The 12,191-nt window shown below is 42.5% G+C and overlaps 1 protein-coding gene across 1 annotated transcript; it reads right to left on the bottom strand.

Moving 5' to 3' along the window:
* Positions 1-2,471: 2,471 nt before the first annotated feature.
* Positions 2,472-12,033, bottom strand: MBD4 (methyl-CpG binding domain 4, DNA glycosylase). Its single transcript, XM_068557121.1, has 9 exons — positions 11,748-12,033; positions 10,215-10,441; positions 8,945-9,798; positions 6,514-6,588; positions 6,302-6,436; positions 5,212-5,361; positions 4,625-4,728; positions 3,282-3,343; positions 2,472-2,662 (listed from the first exon to the last, which is right to left on the bottom strand). Exons 1-9 carry the CDS (start codon positions 11,838-11,840, stop codon positions 2,608-2,610), a joined length of 1,755 nt encoding a protein of 584 aa, XP_068413222.1. The 5' UTR covers positions 11,841-12,033; the 3' UTR covers positions 2,472-2,607.
* Between the last annotated feature and the right edge of the window lie 158 nt (positions 12,034-12,191).

Genomic DNA, 12,191 nt, shown 5'->3' with positions numbered 1-12,191 from the left:
GCTTCAGAAGAATAGTCCGTGGTCGCGGCGCCGGGAGCGGGTGCTGAAGAGAGCGTGTGAATGTGCGTGTGTGTGTCTGTGTGTGCTTGCTTGCGCGGGGGTATGGGGTACCAGAAAAACAGTAATACCAAGTTTGCGAGAGACCCGTGACTTGCAGAGCTTGGCGCAACTGCTGCCAAGACTACGGACGCCCCGCGCTGATTGGCTGGGTGCCGCCACGTGGCCGGAGGCCCGCGGGGAGAGGATCCTCCCGAGCAGGAGACCCCGACAGTCTCGCTCCCTTGGAGTGTCCTGGGAGGGGCCGCGAGGAAATGGTGCAGAGCATCCGGCTCCGCAAAAGACAGGATTTCTTAGGTTGGCCCAGTGGCCCTTGAATCTGGAGTAATAAATCCCAGGTTTTCCTGTAAACCGTAGGGTCTCCAGCAGGTCTCCACATGTTTAGGGCTGTGTTCTCACCCAAAGAACAGGCGCTCCCTCCTCCAGAGGGAACCCGAGAGAGTCGTGGCCAAATAGAGGCAGTGTTTTTGGTATGCTTTGTCCCTGAAAGACAGGGTGCCATGGTTTGGAATTATAGAACCTGAGAACTGGAGTATTAATAATATTTGAAATGTCCATTGACTGATGAATGGATAGACAAAAGGTGATCTATCCAAACGACGGAATATTATTTAGTCATAAAAAGGAATGAGGTATTGACACATGCTGCTGAGACAGGCTGGGACCTGGGACCCTTTGCTGCAGTGCTTACACCTGGACAAGTGTCTCCTCGAGTAAGAAACTATATAAGGGATGAAAAATAACTGCACATATGTGCAGTTGTGGCCAATTATGAACAACATGATACAAAAAGACCAAAACCCAACTGCCACTTCTGAGGTGTGGGGAGCAAAAGCAGGGTACTGCGCATGATCTCTGCACACAGCACCACGAGGGGGGTGGGCAGACCACCTAAGCCACCCCTCCACCCCAACCCATGGGTAGCCTCTACCCTTGCCCCATTTAAGGGACCCGCTCACCCCCCTCCACCCAAGAAGCGAGCAAGGGAACTTGTTATTTGTTTTCACTCCCTCCTGCCGCAGCACTAGTCCCAATAAAGCCTTGCCTGAATTTCTCATCTGGCCTCTTATCAATTTCTGTTGATTAGAGTCTAAGAACCTGGGTCGGTAATACTGCAACATGTACGGACCTTCAAAATATGCCCAGTGAAAGCCAGACACGCCCAGTGAAAGCCAGACACAAAAGGCCACAGATTATATGATTCCATTTGTAAGAAATGCCCAGAACTGGCAAATCTATAGACACAGAAAGCAGACGAGTGGTTGCCAGAGGCTGGGGGAGGGAGGGATCGTTGGGTTTGACTGCTAACAGGTAACGGGTTTCTTGTTGGGGTGATGGAAATATCCTGGAGCTAGTGATGATGGTTGCACAACACTATGAATGTGCTAAAAACCATTGAATTGTACACTTTAAAAAATGGTTAAATCAATTTTTTGTTATGTGGATTTTGTCTCAAATAAAGAAGTTAGAAAAGACCCAAACACTTGAGTGCTTACTCTGCATAAGGTACCATCCTTACTGAAATGCGTTATTTTTGTGACCCTCTCAACAACCTGAGGTCGTCACTCAGACCATCCCTATGGGCCTCATTAATGTAGCACTTTTGTAAGCCAGGCTCCATTTAAGCAATTTCATACATTAACTTAATAATCATAATTGTGTGAGGTAGGCACCACTGATCCGTTCAACAGATGAGGAAACAGGTACAGAGGCCAGGCAACCTCACCTGCAGGAAAGGGGAAAAGCCCGGCCTGGCTGCTGCAGAGCTCCCCTGCTGCACCCGCAGGCCCACAGTCTTGATGGAGATGCCGGGCCGGGACTGGACAGCAGGTCCCACCGCCACGCCACACCTGATGCCCCAAGCTTGCTGCCTGCCCTACCCTCTGACCCCAGGTACGCCCAGGGTTGCAGGGGCCCCTCTGGACTCTTCGCTGCAGGGTTGGGCACCCTGTCCCCACACCTTACCCCTTTTGTTCCCTTTCATTATTGTGTGTCCCTTTCTCTCTCCCGTGAGGGTCTCTACAGAGCCTTTTCATCTTTGTGCCCCTCCCTGGCACAGAGCTTTGCACTTAGTGAATGCTACTCTGACACCTGTTAAATAAAAACGTGATGGGAGGTTATGAAGTGGATGTTTGCCTTGGAGGTGTGCGTGTGTGTGGCCAGTTTTCCTGTTCCTGGATTTTGAAGGATGGTCAAAATCCATCCTTCTCTAAAAAATGAATCTCACTCACTATAGTGGAAACAACCAACTAGCTCTGCAGCACACTGTATCCTGGTTCTGTTCACACTCTACCCTACATCAAAGGTAGTTTCCCTAACAATTTGTTTTTTATTTATTCAATCAATTTAATTTCCAAATTATGCCTTAAAATGACAATTGATAATCGAGATTTAATAACTTAGATTTTTGTTTGTTTTGTGAGTTCCTTCTAAAGTGAATGTTTCAGTATTTGAGCTATACCATTATAATACCTGTTTTAAAAATGGCATAAAACTTAAAAGGTCCTGTCCTCCAGCTGGAAGATGGGAGATGGGTAAATGCTCCAGTTTTCACATAGGCATCAAGGTAAATGCGTGAGCCAGAAGCCAACACTCTGCAACAGAACTGCAGGCAGATATGCACATTAGGTTATCAAATGGTCAAATCTCCAATTCCTAAAAGCCAGCAGACAGTCATCAAGGACACATGATGACAAAATAATCTTATTTTTCTTTGGAGGTTAGCGTTTTTTAATAAAAATACTTTATTAATTAACTGCCTAATTTACCCTATCGTATCTTTTCTGACATGTGTGGCTGAAAACTCTTTGCTTCTTCATATAACAATTGTGTGACATCATTTTCTATAGAAGGACAACAGGAGGTCTAATCTTCCCTCAGGCAAGGTTGATAGAAATTTGCTTTGCATTATTAATAACTGAGGAAAGTTTTTTTAAACTTCAAATCACATTTCATTATTGGAAAAGCCATATACATTTTTAGGATTGTTGTCAAATAACAATTTAATTTTTTAAAAAATCTCAGAACATGTCGTAGCACATTCAGTAGCGAAGATCTTCCGGTGGTACACACATTAAGACACACATTAGGTTTCTAGGTGGGCTGATTAGAATCTATACGCCTGGAAAGGCGGTTGTGCTTAGTGGAGCTTTTAAGAATCAAAGTGCAAAGCAATGCATAAAAACAAGCTTGAAAACGTCAAAGCGTTTTAAGATAGACTTAACTTTTCATGATTTTCCCAAAGCCAGTCATGATATTTATTTAACTTGTGGTCTTCAGGGTGTACCTGGAAGAAATACAACACATTAAGAGACAGAGGCCTTATGTAAATTAGTCAGAAATACTATTTTTTTTTAAACTAAGCACCTACTGTGCGCCAGACACAGAATTATGTATGCACTTTTTATTTATTTATTATTTATTTATATTTATTTTTGGCTGTGTTGGGTCTTCGTTTCTATGTGAGGGCTTTCTCTAGTTGTGGCAAGCGGGGGCCACTCTTCATCGCGGTGCGCGGGCCTCTCACTATCGCGGCCTCTCTTGTTGCGGAGCACAGGCTCCAGACGCGCAGGCTCAGTAGTTGTGGCTCACGGGCCTAGTTGCTCCGCGGCATGTGGGATCTTCCCAGACCAGGGCTCGAACCCGTGTCCCCTGCATTGGCAGGCAGATTCTCAACCACTGCGCCACCAGGGAAGCCCAGAAATACATTTTTTTAATTGGCTTTTTAAAGATATGGTGGGGGAACAATACCTTATGACAATATACCTGAAAATGATAACCTTTACCCTAATGAGATTCAGGAATGGTTAAAATTACACCTTACATCAAAGCAATCCTTTACAGTTTACAAAGTACTTTCCAGTTTGGTACTGATCTTCACTGGGACTCAGTGTGGAGGGTGGTGATAACATGAGTCAAGTATTAATATGCCATCTTCCAGGAGGTTATAGACCCTGAGAGTTAAATGGACTGCTCAGGTCACAATAAATGGTGAAGCAGGGATGGGCTTGGCCAGACCTCCCAGCTAAATGCTTTAGGGCAAGTCACAGACTAAGAGGAGAGTGTACAGGCTATGTGGCAGTGCCTATCAGCTGCCAGGATGCCACCCAGATGCCCATGGGCTGGGCATACTCAATAGAATGGGCAGCCGAAGTAGGACCCACCTACCACAAAAACAGTCTGAGACCACTAGGAGAAACCCAACAAGCGTGCACTCCAATCCCGCACCTGCCTGCTCCCCTTCAGTGGTGTGCTTTTGAAGGCGAGTATGACTGTGACAGGAGGAAAACCACATCAGGCCTAGAGACAGTATGTGAATGGGAATGACAGGAACAGGGCTAGAAGTGGCAAACCAGTGGAGGTCAGTCAGAGACCAGGGAGTCTTTGTGGACCTGGGGAAATCTATGGACCCTCTCCCGCTGTCAATAACCCCAAGCCACCACTGCCCCTCAAGCTTGGAACAAAGCTGGTTGTGACTGTAATAGCACGTATGTCCAAGAAATAGTTTTAACCATAACGGTGGACTTACTTTGTCTCAGAGACAAAATGTGCCGGAGATGGGCCTTACCTGCTTCCACTCATTGACACAAAAAATTCGGTAAGAGTCGTTGCCATATTTGCCAATCCCATGAAGCTCAATCGGATACCTCCACTGCTTTGTCAGATATTCATCTGAGAATACAACACCCCACATATCAGGTCAGCCTCTAGGAAAATACTTTCCCTGAAAAGGAGAAACAACAGAAAGGGACGGGAAAGAATCTCTCCTAACAGCCTGACTTGTGGCTGCTTTCTTCTGAATTCCTGCAGCCACCACCCCTGTCTGACCTGCTTGTTTGCCACTCACTAACCATTATTGTTTTGTGCTGACCTAACGAGACAGGGGTAATGTCCCTGAGGTCAACTGGGCTTTCTGCTTCACTGACTTCTTCCTCTAATCCTGCCCACACGGCCTGACCTGGTGCTGGGCAAAGATTTATCACCTGGGTCAGCGGGAGACTGCACTTTGGGGCAAGCGAACTATCTTCAAATGCTTTCAGTGCTTGAGCTGAATGACCTCTATTAATGTCGCAACTGAGGACATTAAAGTTTAAGGTGTGGCTCTCTTAAATAGGCACAATTTATGTTTTTCCCTTTGGGTATATGGGAAAGTACCTGAGAACTTGACAATGGTTTTTGCTCGAAGATCGTAGAGACCAAGAGGTTTAAGAAGTTCTGAAACATCTCTCCAGTCTGCAGTTCTCGCTACCTCAGCTGAAGGATACTTCTCCAGAAACTGCCAAAGCACAGGGATTGCCATTTTGCCTGGGAAGTAAAAGTAACTACGTGACTACAAGCCTCCAGATGGGCTGATTTTAGGCTCACGTACTTCTTTATCTAGAAATCTCATATAGAGAGTTTTTTTCTTTCTTTCTTTTTAAACCACTGATGAGAAGACATTACCTAAATCAGCAACCACTCTCAGAGTCAAAACCCAACACCATCAACCGATTTGGTTAACAGTCCAAATTATGCCAAAACCTGGCCTTGCATGATATTGGTTTTTTTTTATACTTTTTTTTTTTTTTTAACTTTGGGTTTATTTAATTTATTTATTTATTTATTTATGGCTATGTTGGGTCTTCGTTTCTGTGCGAGGGCTTTCTCTAGTTGTGGCAAGTGGGGGCCACTCTTCATCGCGGTGCGCGGGCCTCTCATTATCGCGGCCTCTCTTGTTGTGGAGCACAGGCTCCAGACGCGCAGGCTCAGTAATTGTGGCTCACGGGCCTAGTTGCTCCGCGGCACGTGGGATCTTCCCAGACCAGGGCTCGAACCCGTGTCCCCTGCATTGGCAGGCAGATTCTCAACCACTGCGCCACCAGGGAAGCCCATGATATTGGTTTTTAAATAATCAGATCATCATATAACTAGTGTAAAAGCATACAGAACATAAGGTGCCAGTGACATTAAAGAAAGCATCCAATGAAAAAGAAATGCTTTTATACATGACACAGAGAGGAGGAAGGTTAAGTAACGGATTTTCATTGATGACTAAAAGTAATTTGGAAGTAGAACATAAATGGAAATCTGTTCTTTAATGCTAAAAAGGCTCTTGGATGTCATCTAGTCTATAGGTGAAGAGTTTGAGGACTGACTGAAAGAAGGCCTTACCTGAGGTCAAAATCAAACTTGAGACCAGGTTTCCTGATAAGTTCTCCTCATCACACTGTCTCTACTATGACAAAAATTAAAAGAATCCACAAACCTGAGGTCCGGTTGAGGAATATAGTCGCAATGAGGAGCTTCCACGGATCATGGAAAAGTGTTTCTTGGACAAGATTAAAAGGTGACCGAGGAGGTGTCCACTTCTTAAAGGCCTTGCGTCGTGGGGGACTAAGAGCTAAACAAACACACTGTATTAGAGGGGAACACTTGAAATAGATTTAAAGTCTGGTTTTCTGATCGGAAAAGGGATACCTTCTCTGTTATATTTGCTGGAAAAATACAGGCTTGTTTTCCTTTTTTCTATTTGTGTCTGTGGGATGGTGTCTTCTGAAAAGGAAAGAGTGAACATTGTTTACAGAATCTATGGTTCAGCCTAAAGTAATATTCAGGGCTGCAAATAACAACAACAACACACTACTGCTATAAAACGTTCAGTTTAGCACTATTCTAAGCACTTCACAAAAATTAACCAGTTTAATCCTACTAATGACCTATGAGCAAGGTAGGTACTATTTTGTCTCCACTTTACAAATAAGGAAATTGAGGTACAGAGAAGCTAGGTAACTTGCCCAAGGTCCCACAGCTAGTAAGTGTCAAGAGGTGAAATTCTAATCCAGGCAGTCTGGTTCCTGAGCCTTTAACCACTATTATACTAGTTCTCTATGATTTTTGTTCAGAGTTCACTACCTTAAAAAATTGGAAATAATATAGAATATTTTAAATTATGACATTTGTACAATGTGGTGATTAAAATATTTTGAGACTACATCATGAATTTTTCCCATGTCATTAATTTTTAAGTGAAAAAAGCAATATTCAACATATGATCCCAATTTAATAAAAAAAGAAAAAAATGTGAGAGATTAGAATAAACCAAAATGGCATAATGGTTGTTGCTAATTTTTTTCTTTTAATTTTCCATATTTTCCAAATATTCTGCAGTGAATACTTTTACTAAAAAAAACAAAAAACAAACAAAAAAAAGGATACAGATAAAACAGAACCTGCAGGAAAGCCTAAGATTTGGATCTTAGAACACCTAAGGCCACTATCTACTGGGAAGTTTAATTTAACAAAGACTCTTTGACCACCATTATTAGGCTTTCAAGTTTCTAAAATCATCACATTTAATACTCCCTATAGTCATACCCTCTAAATTTGAATGTCAGTTAATAATACCTTGCATTTGTCTAGCGTGAAGCCATCTTTTTCACTTCTCATTTTACGTTACAATATTCATGACGTGAAAAACAGGACTGGTGAGGGTTATTACCTGTGTTTTACAGATGAAGACTCTAAGGCTTAGAAATTAAGCAACTATCTGAAAACAATAGTGGGACTGACTATAGATTGGGACAAGTATCCACGTCTCCAGATAATCAGTCTAATGTTTTTTTGCTCTTCTAGTTTGAATAGGCAAAGCCTAGTGGAAAGTAAAAAGAGTCAGAACAAAGGAAAGTGCTCTTACTACCTACTTGATAATTTCTTCTGTGGGTTCCTATAGATAATTACTGGCTAGCCTCCTTTATTACTAGGAGACTAAGCTCAATTTACGTGGCAATTTCTAACTAAGGCACTGGGAAAGTCTTTACTACTCTGTTGGATACCTATTACCTACAGTAAACGTACTTATGTTGAGAACTAGACTTCTTTAGGCATAGGATGACTAGGATACTTCCATTTTAGTCACAAAAGGATGTTTTTGATACTTTATTTGCCCATTTTACTAGCAATAAATCTACATAAACCTCAAGGCTTTAGGAAGCTCAAGGTCTTTAAAGGACACATTGGAGAATTTTTATGCAGTTCCTAGGTGTATGTGGTCATCTTCTGTTCAAGGTAGAGAAATTCCAGGCACAGCAAAGACATAATAAAATCATGAGTGGGACCAGGAGCAGGAACCAACTCTAACCACCTGCTCTACTAATCTGTCCATGCTGTCTCCCCATAGGACTTTAAAATTACTATTCTTCTTTAAAGGAGTTATTCATTATACCATAATGGCATAATGAATAACTAATATAGCGTTGCTCAAAGGTCTCCTTTCTTTTATCTCTTATTCACTGAGGTATTATAAAGGCAAAACTGTTAAGCTCTGGACTCTGTATTAAGAGCATATTACAAATAATAGATGAACTATGTGATTACAGTTTTGAATTATTTAGAGCTCTAAAGCATTTTAGAGAAGCATTATATTACAATAGAAGATAAAAATGACTATGATATATAAAATTAAATTGGAAGTCACACATCAGTAATAAGTAACAGGAGGGGTGCAAAGAGAAGATACTATTCTCAACCAGTTTATGTATAAAAGGAGTCTTCCCCAAATCTTTTCACAAGTGAAACCTTTTTATTTCCCCTAAAGTTGTAAGATTACTGGCTGGAAAAAAGGGAAGAAGGGACAGCACTGTTGAGGAGAGTCCCAGGTGTTGTAACAGGATGGTAGCAACGGTTAATGGCACAATTGTCCTCTGTTGGGGGCATCAAGGCAGTAGCCAGCTGTTTCTTTGCCATACAAAAGGGCTTAAATATCAGTTACACAAGGCACTAGGACCAACTGGTAGAATGTATCTGATATTTGGCCCTACTTCTTCATTCTATTCCCACATGCTAACTGGGTACAGGCATGAAGTGCAAAATCCTCATCACATGTTTAACAGCACTTTAGTGCACTGAATACCTTGAAATATTTTCGCAGAAGTAGAGTCTTTCTCCGTTTGTGAGCTGTTGTCCATTTCAGAGCCACCTTTTGAAATGTCAATATGCAAATGCTCCTTCCTTTCCCCAACTTCTACTTTGGTTCTTATTTCCTCAGATTCTAAAAAGGTACCCTCACACTTCTTGTTGTGTCCTGCTTCTTCGGTTGAACGTAATTTGTTTATGATGCCAGAAGTGGTCTGTTCAAAATCTGATCCTGAACACAATGATTTTTCTTTACCAAGCCTCTCCTCTTCACTGGTAACAGTGAGGGTCTTGTCGCTCGCTCTGGCATCAGAGACGCAGCAAGTTCTCTCAAGCTGACTTTCTTGTGCAAGAGGGTCACTTTCAGCATCTGCTGCCTTATTATACACAGATGCCCTTTTTCTATTACTTTGAACAGGATCTGGAAGACTCCTCTGGCACCCTGTTTTAGTTTTCTTAATTTGAATCCCTTTCAAAACAGTCACCTTTCTTTTGGACTTTCTAACCTTTCTGGAGTCAGCATCATTAACACCGTCATCTTCTTTCAAAAGCCAATGAATGGAAGTAAAGTTAGAGAGTTCTCTGCTATCTTGCAATTCCAAACTAGCACTTGGCAAAGAAACCACATCTTTTTTCCACCTGCTTCGTGTCCTGAGGCTCCGGTTTGAATTGCTACTTTCGCTTTGCGGTTGGGATGGCAGAGCTGCCATGCTTTGGTCTTTACATCCTGACTTGATGCTCCTTTTATGAAGTACAGTAAAATCAAAATCTTCTGGCTTAAGAGAAGTCTCTCCACTTTTGTGAAGATAATTAGCAAGTGAACTTTTGGATCGGAACTTCAGTCCCTGTGGGCTAGAAAATGATATTAAAGAAAACTTATTGCTAGTTAATAAAAGTGACTTTTAAAAACTGGACCACATTTAGGATTTTTTATTAATAATTTCCAAACTTTGCCATGGGCATTTGTCATTTAAAATAAAAAAAGTGATAAAGTGATACTTTAAAATAGTTTCCTCTATGACAACAGAACATAATTTTCCAAATATAGCTTAAGTGCAACCTTACCAGTAGCCATTCACAGTAGCAGAAAATGTTAAGTATTTGTCCCCAACTCACCTGATGTAACTAACCAGTGACAATGAAGGAACAGAATCCGTAATGGTTTTATGGTAAAAACAGAAAAGAGCCAAAACTCCTGCTATGCTTTCCTACCACCTGTCTAGACAAAATTATTTGGCTGTACTATCTTTACCATCTTGCGTGCTCACCTGATGAAATATACGTCGTATCTTCCTGCTGTTTTCCCAGACAATCTTTGCTTCACAACTCTTTCCCATCCACATGGTACAGACTTATGGCACTCTGTCATTGCGCTACCACCAAATTGAGCAGAAGCAACGGGTTCTTGCAGCGGGGGATTACACTCACTGCTGCTTTTTATCACCATTTGTTTCTCATCTTCTCCCACTCTTTCTGATCCCAGAGCAACATCTTCCTTCCTGAAAAAAAACAAACTCCAAGTGATTAGCTCATTTAAAATTAATTTGACTCTGCTTATTCAATTTCAGTCCATAACAGAGAAGGAACCACATGGACTATTCGGACTATGGGAGAGTTTAAAATCAGTGTGGCTCAGTCATTCTATAAGAGTATCTTCCTGTCCTCCAACATGGTTCAAAAGGGTTGGAAATCTCTGCACAATGAAAAGCTCAAGCTACTTGCTAGAAAAAAAAATTTTTTTTGTTAACCATTGAATAGCTCTGTTATAGAGATTTCTGGTGACACTTGGCGTAAGTTTAAAAACATGAACCAATAGCTGAGCTCTTAACCTGGGGATCAACAGAACAGCTTAAATGAGTCAGTGAGATACCCTCCTTCTCCCGAAATAAGTGAGGTAAAAGTTTTATATATATGTGCATTTTGGGGGCGGTGGGGGGACAGTGTCTATTACTTTCATCAGAGGTTGTAACCCTCTAAAAGGTAAAGAACATTTGATAAAGAATTTCCAAACTCTCTTTCATTCTTGATCCGATAACCTTGTGAGGTAGGTAGGATAAGGATTACTCTCATTTTATTGATAAAATTGAGTGACAGGAAAATTAAGTTATTTGCAGAACGGATTCCAGGACATGGGTCTACTAAATCTTGGTCTAATACTTCTCCCCCTGTACTATTGTTGAAAAACTTCAGTAGAGTGTATCCTAATCACTAAATCATATTTACATTTTCAAAGTTGGATGAGTCTCTAGAGATGTCTAAACAACTTCTCTTCTACAAATAGGGAAACAAAGCATGAGCCAGTGACTAAGTAGAAGTAGAATCAAAGTCTTCTGATGTAATACGGGGTTAAATAATTTGGGAGATCTGGGTGGATCTTAAGAAATTATACTGTTCACAATTTTGGCGATAAGGAAACTGAATCCTGGTGAAAACAGCACTAACTTTAAAATCAACAGACTGGGTTCAAATCCCAGCTCTGCCATTTACTACCTATGTGGTCCAAGAGCAAGTTACTTAACCTGTCAAAGTCTCTTTCTCCATCTGTAAAAGGGAGATAATACCTCTTTCAAGGTAGTTCTGAGAATCACATTTTTTGGGGGGGAAAAAAAAAAGTAGGTAAATCATCTTAGCCCCACACCGCACATACACAAGTACTCAGTACTCCAGCCCCTGTTCGCAGGAACTAACCCTGCCGGCCTCCAAGTGTCCATCCACCCTAGGTAAGAAAGGCCCACCCACCCTCTACTTCCCCGCTCCCATTTTACAGATGGTGAAACTGAAGCCCGAAAGGGGACAATAACTTGCCGGAGGTCACAGGGCCGCTCTGGGACTAGGCGCTGGTTGGCGATGACCGAGGGGGCAGCTCCGCAGTCCCCCAGGCTCGGACTCTCCATCCCAGACGTGTCCCTCAAGCGGGCTCCGGATGCAGTAATAGGCTGAGAGGGTGCGTCGCTCTGGGTGTGGAGCGGAGTTAGAGGTGAAAACTTCTTCAGCTCGGGATTCTAGGCTGGAACCAAAAGATGAAGGCAGTGGAAGTCTGTCCGACTGCTCAGCAGCTTTCCGGCCGCCCCCCTCAACCACAGCCGCCATTTCCACGGCTCAGCCAATCAAATCCTTTGTCGAGGAAGACGCACCGCCCCCTTCCCGTTCCGACCAATCGTGCGCGTCCTAGATATGAGGACGCCTTCTAGCCTCCCATTCCTTCTTTCTAGCCCTCCCTTTTAGACATGCGCACTCGGAACTCT

Source organism: Eschrichtius robustus, chromosome 12 (assembly GCF_028021215.1).
Source record: "Eschrichtius robustus isolate mEscRob2 chromosome 12, mEscRob2.pri, whole genome shotgun sequence".
In the NCBI taxonomy this organism is placed as follows: domain Eukaryota; kingdom Metazoa; phylum Chordata; class Mammalia; order Artiodactyla; family Eschrichtiidae; genus Eschrichtius; species Eschrichtius robustus.
Note: the sequence above shows the minus strand (reverse complement) of the source record. Positions and strands in the feature narration are given on the sequence as shown.

Excerpts from the sequence above, each read along its gene's own strand:
- MBD4 (XM_068557121.1), bottom strand. The coding sequence starts at position 11,840 with ATGGAGAGTCCGAGCCTGGGGGACTGCGGAGCTGCCCCCTCGGTCATC. Across the intron at positions 6,437-6,513 it reads CAGCAAATATAACAGAGAAG|CTCTTAGTCCCCCACGACGC; the intron begins GTATCCCTTTTC and ends GTGTTTGTTTAG. Across the intron at positions 2,663-3,281 it reads CTTTGGGAAAATCATGAAAA|TTCTGTTGCAGAGTGTTGGC; the intron begins GTTAAGTCTATC and ends ATCTGCCTGCAG.